Source organism: Homarus americanus, unplaced genomic scaffold, assembly GCF_018991925.1.
Source record: "Homarus americanus isolate GMGI-L3 unplaced genomic scaffold, GMGI_Hamer_2.0 scaffold7626, whole genome shotgun sequence".
In the NCBI taxonomy this organism is placed as follows: Eukaryota; Metazoa; Arthropoda; class Malacostraca; order Decapoda; family Nephropidae; genus Homarus; species Homarus americanus.
The window spans coordinates 18,514,794-18,530,296 of record NW_024718273.1 but is presented as its reverse complement, the minus strand read 5'-3'; the positions used below and the strand labels follow the sequence as shown (position 1 = coordinate 18,530,296).

At 37.8% G+C, this 15,503-nt stretch overlaps 1 protein-coding gene across 1 annotated transcript; it reads right to left on the bottom strand.

The window, feature by feature from the left end:
* Positions 1-1,934: 1,934 nt before the first annotated feature.
* LOC121859518 (gastrula zinc finger protein XlCGF57.1-like) lies at positions 1,935-15,478 on the bottom strand. The gene is made up of 3 exons (XM_042356377.1): positions 15,413-15,478; positions 10,397-10,725; positions 1,935-4,791 (listed from the first exon to the last, which is right to left on the bottom strand). The coding sequence occupies exon 3, from the start codon at positions 4,123-4,125 to the stop codon at positions 2,599-2,601; it is 1,527 nt and encodes a 508-aa protein (XP_042212311.1). The 5' UTR covers positions 4,126-4,791; positions 10,397-10,725; positions 15,413-15,478; the 3' UTR covers positions 1,935-2,598.
* Between the last annotated feature and the right edge of the window lie 25 nt (positions 15,479-15,503).

Here is a 15,503-nt window from a genome sequence, read left to right as displayed (position 1 = left end):
ATATATATATATATATATATACAGTTGTACCCCACTTAACACGGTCAATTGAACCCAGAGGGTCCCGCGTTAAGTGAAAACCGCGTTAAGTGAATAACAGAACATATGGGATTAATTCCAATAGAACCCAGCCCGAGCCCCAAACTCCACTTTTTGACGACAAATAACTATGTTGTAGTAAAAATAACATCTTAATTTTATGATGGTACATGCACACAATTAATACTTAAGAGAAATAGAGAAATACAGTCGCCAAGTTAATGTCCATTCAAATAATGGACTCAACTCCCTCCCCCTCTTCTCACACTACACTCACTGGCTCTTCCCTCTGAGAAATTTTTGGGGAAAACCAGGTATAGTAATAAATAATTCCTCAAACTAAAGTTAGGATAATATAATTGACATTGCTGGATTCCTTGTAAGACCAGGAATATTTTGAATATAAATGTCATATATTTTTCACAAAAGATAACATAATTACCTAGAGAACAATTTTTATCTAAAAATTGTATGTTTAATGCAAAATATATGTTTATATTCAAAATGATCACCAAATTATAAGAATTCCAGCAATGTAAATTATATTCTGGCCGGATAATTTGTATGAATTTTATGAGCTAAAACAAATATCTACAGTTAATAAAAAAAAAAAATATTCTTCAACACTATCTGTCAATCAAAGTACCCCACCTTGCCTCCCCCCCTCTTCCAACCGCGTGGTCAGTCCCAACCCTCCCCCCACCCCCCACCAACCTCCCAAGAGTGTTTTAACACTTTTATTAAATAATACCTCAATTAAAGTTAGGATAATATAATTGACATTGCTGGATTCCTTGTAAGACCAGGAATATTTTGAATATAAATGTCATATATTTTGGACAAAAGATAACATAATTACCTAGAGAACAATTTTTATCTAAAAATTGTATGTTTAATGCAAAATATATGTTGTTTATATTCAAAATGATCACCAAATTATAAGAATTCCAGCAATGTAAATTATATTCTGACCGGGTAATTTGTATGAATTTTATGAGCTAAAACAAATATCTTCAGTTAAAAAAAAAAATAATTCTTCACCGGGTAACAGATGGTCGGTCGGTCGGTCGGTCCCTCCCTCCCCCCCACCCCCCACCAACCGTCCCAAGGAGATGTGTGGGATAACCACTAAATTTTAATAAATAATACCTCAAACTAAAGTTAGGATAATATAATTGACATTGCTGGATTCCTTGTAAGACCAGGAATATTTTGAATATAAATGTCATATATTTTCGACAAAAGATAACATAATTACCTGGAGAACAATTTTTATCTAAAAATTGTATGTTTAATGCAAAATATATGTTGTTTATATTCAAAATGATCACCAAATTATAAGAATTCCAGCAATGTAAATTATATTCTGGCTGGGTAATTTGTATGAATTTTATGAGCTAAAACAGGCAGTCAGGCAGGGTGGCGGGTGGGGGGTGGTGCGAATCTAAAAATAGCTCTCGAGCCGGACACTCACTGCGTTGCTGTGGAAAAATCCGCGTTAAGTGAAAGTTCAGCTTTGGCAAGGCACCGTGTATATGCGAAAACGCGTTAAGTGAAAGCGCGTTAAGCGGGGTAATACTGTATATATATATATATATAACTTTCTGCCTCATTTACACAGAATTGCAGGGTCTCAATTGTTTTTGTTACTTTTGACAACACAATATACATACAAGGAGTATAGTGTTTCTCACTTTTGATCTTTTTTCATTTTTGTATTTCTTTATGGTTCTTTATTATTATTAAGGTGTTATTATTGTTACTTTATATTCATTTTTTATTTCTTTATTATAAATTATATTTACTATGAATTATTATTATTATTACATTTTTGCTACCCAGGCCCCAATGTGAGTCAGTTACCTGTGCCCGGGTGGGCTAATCCCCATTATGTCTAGTTATGTTCCACACAGGAATGCATAGATCAAACACATCATATCCGGTCACATTGCAGAAGACATTCAGGTCACCTCCACGGCCCAGTAAACCTGTCAACTAAGTAGGCAAGTTAATGGCTGGTACAGAGATCAAGACTGTACAGCACCCTGCCTAGACGTGTGACTGCCGGCTCTAGCCCTGAGCCCGATAATTCTCTCAGAACCCTGTGTTGGTTAATTCATAAATAAACCCAACAGATTGTGATATGCTAAAACTATATATTTTTATAATAAATGGAAAAGGTGCCAAGTGTTTACTTGGAACATTAACAATAAGATAAACACCCAAACATATTATTTGTGACTCCTAGTGAACCTAACAGGAATATCTATATCTAACTGAACCAAGAGTGAGGACATAGTGCAGTGACCAGCCTTCACTTTAGTACCAGGTGTGACATTGGTGAAGATAACATACAGTACTCATATAATTCTCCACCATAACATCACATTAAAGTGTTACCAGGTGGATAACCAATTATCCATGTCCAGAACATCTTTTCTGGATATTAGTAATCTATTATATGAACTTGAATAATTCTTACCAACACACAAGACCATACAGTTCTCCAGTCAAATTTTCTATAAGATCTTTCCCTTAAACTTTCATGTAAGATTCTTTTTACCAGTGTGCACAGCTATATATGTGCCTCTTCAGATGTTCTTTTCTGTAATAACTTTTACCACACTCTTCACACTTAAAATTCTTCTCAGTAGTGTGTCTAACCATATGTTTTTTCAGATCACCTTTTGTATAATAACTTTTACCACACTCTTCACACTTAAAATTCTTCTCAGTAGTGTGTCTAGCCATATGCCTCTTCAGAATGGGTTTTGTAGAATAACTTTTACCACACTCTTCACACTTAAAATACTGACGAGTGTGTGCAACTATATGCTTCTTCAATTCAGTAAGTCTGTAATAACTTTCGCCACACTCATCACACTTAAAATTCTTCTCAGTAGTGTGTTTAACCATATGTACTTTCAGTTCACTTTTTCTGTAATAACTTTTGTCACACTCATCACACTTAAAATTCTTCTCACCAGTGTGTGTAACCATATGATTTTTCAGATCAGCTTTTCTGTTACAACTTTTACCACACTCTCCACACTTAAAATTCTTCTCACCAGTGTGTACAACTATATGCTTCTGCAGTTCATAATTTCTGTAAAAACTTTTACCACACTCTCCACACATAAAATTCTTCTCACCAGTGTGTACACGCATATGATCCTGCAGTTCATGTCTTCTGTAATAACTCTTACCACACTCTCCACACATAAAATTCTTCTCACCAGTGTGTACAAGCATATGATCATACAGTGCACAACTTCTGTAATATCTTTTACCACACTCTTCACACTTAAAATTCTTCTCACCAGTGTGTACACGCATATGATAAACCAGTTCACAATTTCTGAAATAACTTTTACCACACTCTTCACACTTAAAATTCTTCTCACCAGTGTGTACAATCTTATGATTCTTCAGATCACTTTTTCTGTAATAACTTTTACCACACTCTTCACACTTAAAATTCTTCTCACCAGTGTGTACAACCATATGCTGCTTCAGTTTGCCTTCTCTGTAATAACTTTTACCACACTCTTCACACTCAAAATTCTTCTCACCAGTGTGTACAACCATATGCTGCTTCAGTTTGTCTTCTCTGTAATAACTTTTACCACTCTCTTCATTAAGATCTTTCTCATTAACAGTCACATGTTGTGTCCCATCATAGTTACTGCTAAAGTTTTCATCAAACTCTTCACACTTAATATCTTTCACATCAGCAGTCACATGATGTGTCCCATCATAGTCACTGTTTAAGCTTCCATTAAACTCTTCATACTTAATATCTTTCACATCAGCAGTCACATGATGTGTCCCATCATAGTCACTGCTAAAGCATTCATTAAACTCTTCACACTTAATGACTGTCTCATCAGCAGTCACATGACGTGTCTCATCATAATCACTGTTAAAGCTTTCTTCAAACTCTTCACACTTAATACTTATCTTATCATCTATGTGTTCATCTGTACATGTATGCATTTTCAAAGCATCATTACTGCCAAAAACTTCCCCACACTGATCATTATTTGGCCCACTAGGTCCTGCTATTTGATTCATAAACTGGGCCATCTTTTACACACTTTACAACACTCCATACAAGAAAATATATCCATCAGTGTACACACATTTGGGTAACTTCAGCACCGCATACAAAGGTTATCCACTTTTCACAACTAAATTTGCATTAATAATTCTGCACATGTATGTGGTTCTTGAGCTACTCTTGTATGAGAAACATTTACCACAAGTGAACTTTGTCTCAACAGTACACAAGCACAGCAAACACTTGTCACATTTATATATTGGAACATATATTAGCAGTGTACACAAGTGCAAGTCACAAGGTAATAGTTTAGTTTGAACATTGCAACACTCTTCATCCTGTATTTAGATAATATATAACACAATGAACCACTTAAATGATATTTTCAGGAGAGATTCACTTGTGTGAATCTTGTTTTTATTCTCACTGTTTCCTAGAACACCAACTTGACTTTCATATTGTTTAACAATTGGAGAGTTGACATTTACCTTAATTATGGTTACAATGTTCTCGGAAAAATGTTCTTTAATCCTCATACTGTACTGACTTATTGCACAGCTGTGAGGAATTGTTCTGCCTCTTGTTTTATAGAGCTTTAATACTAAGTTGTGGTGGGAGATGTTTGTGTGGGATGGCCTCCTGATGTTACCATAACGGTCCTTTCTTACATCCGTCCACTCACACCTTTATGTCTGAAATAAAGTGAACAGTATTACAATGCTGAAGTTTTCGGAATTCCATAGTTTATGGAAGACTTACTGTAAAGTAGATAGTTCCCCAAGGAAACAACTTGGCTGGCTCTGTAATCAATTAGCCTCACTTCCATAATTACAGTACAGTACTCACTAACGGCTGGATTGACTGGGGATGTTCTGGATACTAACTACCAGTGGCGAATCCTCTGAGCATGCTACGCATGCGGTGCACGCTCACTGCTCAGAGCTTTTTGTTTGTTTATTCATCTTAAATAAAAAATTTACATTTATACTCTAAAATGCAGCCTAGCGCTTAGTAACAGTACTGTGTAAGGGAGCGCGGCCGGGGCTAGCTCCTCTCCCAAGCGCATCGGTAGGTGCTGTTTCACCTCGATGAAAGCCTGCGAGTGCAACTCGCTGACGTCACAGTCAAACCACGGTGAAATGGCAGATATGATGCGCCAGGCCGTGGGGCTCCACCCACGTAGTCTGCGTGGGTAGTGCGTGTTGTTTACATTCTTCCCCTCGTGTGTGTTGTGGTGCTTCTGCTACCCGAGTGTTATAGACTTATAGTGTTATAAATGTTCTACTTGCAATGGAAACTGTGGTAGAATAGGACACATATTTAGTTAAGGAACTGCTGGAAAAGCCATTTTCGAGAAGAAACTTTTCAGAGAAAATTGAAAACGTAGGAAAACGTAGACCATGTCCACGAATTCCAGGACTTACAAAGAAGCATACAGATAAAAACAAAGAAAATGTTAGGCATTTTAATATCACGCAGTACGAAAGCACGCATTAGTTGACTGGCTCAAATAAGTTCTCCTTCTAGTCGCATCACTCTATCCTCCTGTATCTCTTACTTAAGGCAAGTTTCTTACACACTACACACTAGCGGTTAGGTTAGGTAGGTTAAGTATGGTTTTTGTATTTTTTGACCTTCCACTCATATCCAACAGCAGTGAAGGTCATATTTGTACTGATCCTTCCACTTCGAACTAAGGCACAGTCGGCCCTTAACACAAGCGGGTTTAGCATACACGGATTTGCAAATACGCGGATTGCCCCGCCGGAGGAATATTCTGTACTTTGAAGTAATTGAAGTACATTCAAATCGCATGCCATTTAACTCGCACGCGGCACCGAACACGGGACACCGCCCGCTCCCGCAACCTCACACACACACACGCATAGATCTCCCTCACTCAGTCAGTCTCGCTGTAACCACGCTTGTGTTGACATCAGCATTGTAGTTGCAAAAATATTACATTTCCGTGAATGTATTATATCAAGCACAGTATGAAAAGAATATCACTAATATAACAGTATTTTAACCGAAAACTACTAAGAAAACGAGTAACATATCTTGAACATCGGAAAGTTAGGTAAAGTCTTTTGTTTTCATGTAGTTTATCCTAATTTACATTGAAATGCATTACGTTTCAGCAAAACTACTATTTATTTCTGAGAATATGGAAATGTAATATTTTGCTGAAATGACGTACGTATTACAGTGGAAAGTGACGAAAGCAATTACATTCGCTTTCTTTCGTTCAAAAGATGTTACCATAATCGCTTTTCGAATGGTTTTCAGTTAAAAAACTGTTGTATTACAATAATATTCTATCCTAATTCACTTGTGAAGCAACAGTTGTTTTAACTGAAAACTATTCGAAAAGCGATTACGGTAACATCTTTTGAATGAAAGAAACCTAAAGTCATTGTTTTCGTCACGATTTTATCCCACTTTCCACTGTAATACGTACGTCATTTCAGCAAAAATATTACATTTCCGTGAATGTAGTATATCAAGCACAGTATGAACAGAATATCATTTTAATATAACAGTATTTTAACCGAAAACTATTAAAAAAAGGAGTAACATCTCTTGAACATCAGAAGATTAGGTAAGGTCTTTTGTTTTCGTCATGTATTTTATCCTATGTTACATTGAAATACATCACGTTTCAGCAAAACTACTACAGTTGTACCCCACTTAACGCGGTCAATAGAACCCAGAGGGTCCCGTGTTAAGTGAAATCCGCATTAAGTGAACAACAGAACATATGGGATTAATTCCAATAGAAACCGGCCCGACCCCCAAACTCCACTTTTTGAAGACACAACTATGTTGTAGTAAAAATAAGATCTTAATTTTATGATGGTACATGCACACAATTAATACTTAAGAGAAATAGAGAAATACAGTCGCCAAGTTAATGTCCATTCAAATAATGGACTCAACTCCCTCCCCCTCTCACACTACACTGCCGGCTCTTCCCTCTCTGAGAAATTTTTGGGGGAAAACCACTAAATTTTAATAAATAATACCTCAAACTAAAGTTAGGATAATACAATTGACACTGCTGGATTCCTTGTAAGACCAGGAATATTTTGAATATAAATGTCATATATTTTGCACAAAAGATAACATACTTACTCAGATTAAAAATTTTATCTAAAATTTGTATGTCTAATGCAAAATATATGATGTTTATATTCAAAATGATCATCAAATTATAAGAATTCCAGCAATGTAAATTATATTCTGACCGGGTAATTTGTATGAATTTTATGAGCTAAAACAAATATCTTCAGTTAATAAAAAAAAAAAAATATTCTTCACAGGGTAACAGATGGTCGGTCGGTCGGTCCCTCCCTCCCCCCACCCCCCACCAACCGTCCCAAGGAGATGTGTGGGAAAACCAGAATACTTAACTTTTTTGTAATAAATAATACCTCAAACTAAAGTTAGGATAATATAATTGACATTGCTGGATTCCTTGTAAGACCAGGAATATTTTGAATATAAATGTCATATATTTTGCACAAAAGATAACATATTTACTCAAGAGTAAACATTTTATCTAAAATTTGTATGTCTAATGCAAAATATATGATGTTTATATTCAAAATGATCACCAAATTATAAGAATTCCATCAATGTAAATTATATTCTGGCCGGGTAATTTGTATGAATTTTCTGAGATAAAACAGGCAGTCAGGCAGGGTGGCAGGTGGGGCAAATCTAAAAATAGCGTCTCGAGCCGGACACTCACCGCGTATATGATGAAAAAATCCGTGTTAAGTGAAAGTTCAGCTCTGGCGAGGCACAGCGTATATGATAAAACGCGCTAAGTGAAACCGCGTTAGGCGGGGTAATACTGTATTTATTTCTGAGAATATATTCATTCAGGCACAGTTTAGGTAAAATATACATGTGCTGTAACATTTTTTTAATTGAAAATGATACGAAAAACACGTACCCTCTAGCCCTGTTCAAGGAGAAGACTGGGAGGAGCTGTTTGGTGCTTAAGACAATGACAAGGAAAAAGAATTTTGACGGATTTTAATGAAAATATTCAGAAAGACCTTGGCACTGTCAAGGAAAGTGGCTGCTGAAGGCTTCCAGGACATGGCAGAGGACGATATTAGGGAGCTAATTGAAGAGCACGACACTGAGCTGACCGAGGAGGATCTACAGGAGTTAGTAGACTCAGGCAAGGAAGAGGAAGCGAAAGTGGAAAGAGGATGAGGAAGAGGAAGAGCACCAAGAAATAACGTTGGAGAAGTTAGGGGAGATGACCAGGAATATTGAGGCACTGAAAAACCTAGCCTATAGTATGGACCCCTCCATGGTGCGTGCCCTGAAATTCATGCGAGGGATGGATGACATGTTTGCTCCATACAAAAACATCATGGAAGAAATGAAAAGAAAGAGACGACAACTCCCCATCACCATGTTCTTTGATCACCAAAGGAGAGATTTAACACCATCAATCACTGGCGGCAGTGAAGAAGCAGCTGAATCCACCGTCGCCCCCACTTCACCACCCGTTATGGAATTGAGTGACGATGAGCCCGATGACCCCCGTCCTGTTGCCGAGGATAGGTACGGTACAGTAAAGTGAAATTTTTATCTCTTTTTTTTAATAGCTTTTCTTGCCATGTTTATTGTTTGTAAAAATGCACAGCACAGTACAGTTCAGTACTGTACATAGGAAGTGGAGGTGCAGTTATTCACAAAACATTTGTGTTTGTTGCCGGCAGTAGTGACGGTGAGGAGGTGGAGGAGGCAGAGGAGGGAGCAAAAGTACACGGATTTTTAACATCCACGGGTATCTCTGTTACGCAACCCCCGCGTATGTTAAGGGCCGACTGTATTGTACTTTCGGACATGGCACGTCCCAAAGTTTTAAACTACTGAAACATTTAGGTTAGGTTAGTTTAAGCAAGGCCTACTGGCCCTGGCTAGTGGTTGGGTTGGGTTAGGTTTTGTTTGGTTTGATGATTCGTTTTCTCCCTGACCCAAAAACCCCAATTTCCCAGACTCTCCCCCATTATTGTTGGGGGGGTGGGGGCAAAAACTATAAATTTCTGAAAAAAAATGAAGGTCAAATTTCCTTAAAACACACCAGAATACACTGGAAAACATATTTGTTAACCCCTCGGGACACTTGCAGTCGTAAATTTACCGGTAATTATATAGGACTAACCCGCGAGTGTAATTGATTGAAAACAATTATAAAAATCCCAGATTTTCATTGTTATATTATAGTGAACACTGTTGTAGTTTGTGGAAAAATGCTAGGTATTATTGCGTTTACACACCGTTCATTCCTACCACTAATCTATTATCATATTCGAATAAGACGTCTAATTATTAGATAATTTTCATCTATTACATTACCGGCGGAAATGTATAATGTAGGTAGCTTATCCAAAATTTTCTCTATTTTCATCCATTAATCTTCCTCCATCATCGCCTGCCTCACCTTCAACACTGCGTGTCTCCTGCGTCTCCTTCATAAATCATCACGCGCATGCGTTCCCGTACACGTCGCACAGCCAATCAAAGCGTTTTTTTTTGGGGGGAACCAATTAAAATGATTTTGGGTTTAATTAGCGGTATATTTGGCCCAATCAAATTCGAGTTTTATTTTGGGTCTTATATTTCAAAATTCAAGTTCAGTTCCGCCTATGGTAGTCTGCGATGGGTGTCACTTAAATTATATGGAGCTGATTGTGAGTTTTTTGGAAAGAAACAAAGAAACTATAGCATTTTTTCGATCGCATGGTGTTCTTCCAACCTCAGTAAAGTGTATTAAGAGCACGACTGAATGTAAATATCGCAAAGACCAACATATGTGGCGTTGTGTAAGAATCTCAGAATCCACCGATGAACGAGAACCAGGCCAATAAGGTAAGAAATAGGTGATTCCATCATATGGTGAGAGTCAGGCAGTTAGGTTAAGTTTGGCTTTTGTTTTTCTTGTGTTTTTTTGGTGTATTTTGCCATGATTTTTTTTGGAAAACGTCCAACGAAATAAAAAATTATAAAAAAAACCCTGGCTATTTTCCGTCAAAAATGAAGGTCATATTCGGTCTAAACACACACAAATACAATAAAAAAAATATATTTTTGACTTTCTAACAGAGAACGGTGTGACAATGCAAATTTACCAAATGCTAAAAAATGTAATTTTTTAAATAAAAGCTACTAAACATTTGTGGGTATAAAGAACAGACCTAACCAACCAAACCAAACAACCCTACCTAACCTTACCTAACTTCCCCGGTACATTAAACAGAAAGAACTTACTATGATATGATGAAATTTGAGTCATTTTCTGGACGTGAGGTGATACGGCCGCATCAGAGCTATGCAGCCATTTTTCCTTTACATTTATCTTCTTCACCAAAAGATCGGCTCACTAGCCGCCTGGGCAATCGGTCGTCTCTGTCACGCACTGTTGGCAGGTACTGGGCATGCACCAACTCCTGAATGTACCTGAACCCGCTCCAGTGTTGGTCAAGTCTTGTCTTGAAAGAGCTCACACTCGGTGCCGTCACAACACTCTCTGGTAGATTGTTCCAATCAGCGCTGCCGTTTATTCCTCAACTCTATGACGTCATTTTTCCTCACGTTTTCTTTGGGTATTAATGGACATTAAAAAGCGTGAATTTTAGGTATAACTATTGTAACATCTTGGCAAAATATAAACATGCACATACAAAAACCCTACAATCATATAATATTATAACATAACATGGGAACCTTAAACACTAATTGAACAAAAAAATATAAAATAGAAGTTAGCATCCTCTGATTTGGTGTAAAATTTATACATCCATCCTGGAATTTCACAGCCTCTGACAAGGCTATTAATTAATTACTAGAGGGAGTTTGCAGAACGTTTCTGGATTTTGTTTTCATTAAATTCAATTTAGAAAATAGTCTCTCTTCATCTGCATTGGATGTTGGAAGAGACAATACCTGCAAAGCAAATGTACAAAGGTCCTTAAATTGGGAAACACCTACACCGTCCGCAAGTTCTCCTAGTTTTGTATAAACGTCCACTATGTCCTTAATCTCGGGTGGTATAGCAATGACATCTAAGTCTCTCCATTGATCGTCTAAAACTTGTATACTGCTATTGTATATGCGGGGCACCGCCTTCATTAAGTCATATAAGGATGGCATCTCCTTCCTGGATTTATTATCAAATACCCTATTTTATGACAGAAATGAACACATCCATAAAATTTACTGCCAAACTCAAATCTTTAACGTAATTGCACACAAAAGTTTATCATGAAGATACGACATCTGAATTGGACATCCATGACCACATTAGGGAGTTCTCTATATTGTTCACCTTGCAGTAGGCCATGTATTGTTGCTCCCAAGTATATTTGGCCTATTGGGAGGCAATTTTCTTCATTTCTGGTGTAATGACCACGATCATACACGTCAGTTAACGTAAAATCAGACGATTCATATTACGCTCAATAGCCCACAACACATGTAGCTATGCTTTCTTATTGGAGTTCCCCATCTGAGGAGTCCGTTTTCTCATCGCTTCAGGACGCCTGAGTCCTCCGTTTTCTCTCAATCTTAGAATGTACCCGAGACTTCATTAATCCTTAGTAATGACAGAATTTGAAATTGCAACTGTGATTGCAATTGGTGAGGCAACCTAGATATGTTTGTTTTCAGTTGAAACATTCAAGATCCATTGTGAATGGTTTTGAAAGCTTCAACTGTCGGTATTGTTAGTAAAACTTGTCAAGTAAGTGAGTCGAGTGTCAGTTAGTGGCTTATTTTGTCGTTCGTAGGGATATCCTGTATTTCCGATCACTACTGAAGTTATATTATTTTGTCGACCAAACATCAGGGAATCTGATGTTTGTAGTTTAGTTAGTATCAGTTGTCTATTTAAGAAAGTCATTAATCTCCTGAACATTTCCTGTCGAACTCGAAATTCTCCAAGACTTATCGGCTGTTTCGGCCTGGGATGTGGTCTGCGGTCAGGCGAGTATAGTTGTTAGTGCATATATAACTCCATTTCACCTCCTTCCTGACAAACTCAATCTCTGATTAGATCATAAAGATAGATGTAAAAAAATTAGCCTGATGTGTGACACCGACGGTCACAGCTAGGTAAAAAGCGACCACTTTGAATAGGTCTATTGTTAGTATGATTAGTCTTTCTGGGGCCGATATGCCCTCAGGCATGTATATATATATATCGATCCCCGAGTAAAAATCACCCTCTCGTGATTTCTTCTCCATGCATCTCCAGGTATGTGAATTAGTGTCCCTGCCGCCATATTAATTCAGTTTAACTTAGTCAATTTTGTGAATATCAGTTTTCATGTTGTAACAGTGAAATTGTCATTTACTCAGTGAAAGGATTAATATTAAGTAAGTGTCGTCTGGACAGTTGCCAGACGTATGTTTTGTACAGTATAGTGAAGTTAAATATTCACTCTCATGATTTCTTCTCCATGCATCTCTGAATGGGGAGATACAAAGTTGGTCAAGTTTAATATTAACAAATCTCAATATTTACCAATTACACTTTGTAAAGTAGACGATCTCCCACCAATTACATTTTAGGACGCTATCATCCTCCCAAATTCTGAAATAAATACGTTAGGCCTCACCATTTCCTCCAATATGTCCTGGAAATCACACATCCTTAGCATAACTAAAGCTGCCTCCCGAAAGTTGGGAATGCTGTACAGATGCCGCAGCTACTTCACTCCTGAGCAGTTGCTCGAAGTATATAAGGGATTCATTCGTCCTAACTTGGAGTACTGCTCTCATATCTGGGGTGGTTCTTCTGTCCAACTATTAGATAGGGTGGAATCAAAGGCATTTCGTCTTATTAACTCTCCTCCATTAGTTGACAATCTCTCTCCCCTTTCTCTTCGCTGCAATGTTGCTTCACTCTCTCTCTTTTACAGGTACTTTAACGGGCAATGTTCAGTGGATTTGGCATCCTGTGTACTGCCGGCAAGGCCGTGGGTTCGTAACACACGTCTTGCCCGCGGTACCCACCATTTCTCTGTGGATGTCGGTCACACGAGAATAACCCGTTATAGTACCTCCTTCTTTCCTCACACAGCCAAACTGTGGAATGCTCTGCCTTCTTCTGTTTCCATGCTCTTACAATCTGTCTCACTTTAAAAAGCTGGTTTTCCGGCATCTTCGTGGTGTAGATTAATACAGTATAACCTTTTTTTTCTATATTTTCAATTTCTTTCCGTTCTTTTTTTTCGCCCCCCAGGCTACGTTGTGGGTCGTTTGACCTGTGCCCGGGTGGGCTAATTCCCGTAAAAAAAGAAAAAGAAAAAAAAAAGACGCTGTTTGTGTGTTGGCAACACTAATGAGGTTCGGGAGCCGCCCATGGGCAAGATGGCTCTCGAAGGATGTCTTTAAGGTGGCGAGACTAGAATCCCAGGACGAGATTCCTCAGGAGACGTCATCGACGACTCTGACAGCATGTCACGAGTCAACGTCCTCGGGCGCTCCGAGCTAGCAAGCGAGCCTGTAAACAACTTTGCACCGCTGACTCAGTCTTGTGATCGTGGTCCATCTATTGTTCTCGGCTATATGTATGGAGCCGTATTAATATCCATGCTTGGCGATGACTAGCAGAAAATAGTCATCCCAGGTTAAGTATTGAATCCATGAATGTTGGTGGTACCAGGGTTATTGTTATTCTCGGAGTTGAGTCCACCAAACCACTGAATACTCGTTAAAGTGTCACGTTAGTCATTCCGAAGTAACATGTTGTTATAAAGACTATTTTAATTCGGGATAGTGTCAAGGGTGTCATATTATCCACTTGCAGTAACAGTGGAATAATATAATGATTGTTAAATGTTGTAACCAAGAATTGAAGACGTAATTTGTTACTTATAAAAGTACGACCTGAGGGTCTAGTGTTATCTGACCATATATAGTAACTCCTGAATCTTACTTGTCAGAGAAATAATACAACAGTTGTCTCATTAAGTAGTGAGTAATTGAAGTAGTTAAATGGTGTAATAAGTACTTGAAGTGTTTAATGAATTAATAAGTAATTGTGGATCTGTTTTGTCAATGGTACAGTAGGACCTGAGGGTCCAGTCTTGTCTGAGTGAATTTAAGAAACATCTTATTCACTCACTGTGTTAATAAATATTGAAATAGTAATCTACGAGTATTGCCACTCTATTCCTTCTGAACATTGGTTCCCAGGTAATAATACTTACTCACGTGCCTATACATCTATCACACTACCCAAAAGTTGTCCATGAGTTATGTTATATTCTAACAAAAGTCTGGGTGGTGGCAGCATACCCTTGTAAGTATAATAAGTGTTGTACTAAGAATAACATGGTACCCCAGACTAACCCATGTATGATAATATAAGTAAAAACAGAGTATACTTCAGAAAGGTAAGGACATTGAAATTTAGAAAATCTAATATTATATATGAAAAGAAATGAAAGACTTGGAAAGTATAAGCAAAGAAATATAAGACATTTATGTACATTGTGGAACTAAAGACAAAGCATAGAAATTATTAAATAAAGACACCAGTGGCGGCTCGTGCATAGGGCTGCAGAGCTGCAGTCCCCCCCAGACACTCACTGCCAGGCGTATGATTCCTTTAGAGAGACAGCTGAATAATACACTACCAACAAATATATCATTTTATATGTTATTTAATTATTTTCAATACGTTGCTAAGTGAATTTTCATTAAAATCAGACCAAAATTTAAGTTACTTTCATAGTTGCTGTCAATGCTGTACGATTCATGTCTGTTATTAATTGGCGCCGCCGCCGCACGCAATGAGCTGCACTTGAAGCAGCTCAGTCTCGTACAACGTGTTTACATTGCGTGTGGACGGTGTGGTTAAATCGTGCTTTCTTTAATTACCCTTTGACGATGGAAAATCGAGTGAAGTATTTGCAAAACATCAACTTTTCCCAGCTGACATTAAATGAAAAGACTGAAATCAAAGCAAGAGGAAGACCTACACCAGTTTTATCCATTCAACAGAACAGTACAAGCAGGAACAAAGAATATACACGCCAGTTTAACATGAGTGTTTATCAGAAATGTGAATGGCTCTGTGGTTGTGACGAGGCAAATACTTTATTCTGCTTTCCATGCTTATTGTTTGGTGGGGACTCGGCATGGACGAAAAGTGGTGTGACTGACTTGAGGCATTTGCCACAGAAAATAGTGAAATATGAGCAGTCAGCCAAACATATGAATAACATGATTAATTTATCGTTGCCCTGGGAATTCGTGGACATCAACTACAACTCATACCTGAGGTAGGTCAAATTTGTGTATCCTACTGTTGTGTGAGGCTTGCAGTCCCTCCATTTTATTTTTCACGAGCCGCCACTGAAAGACACCA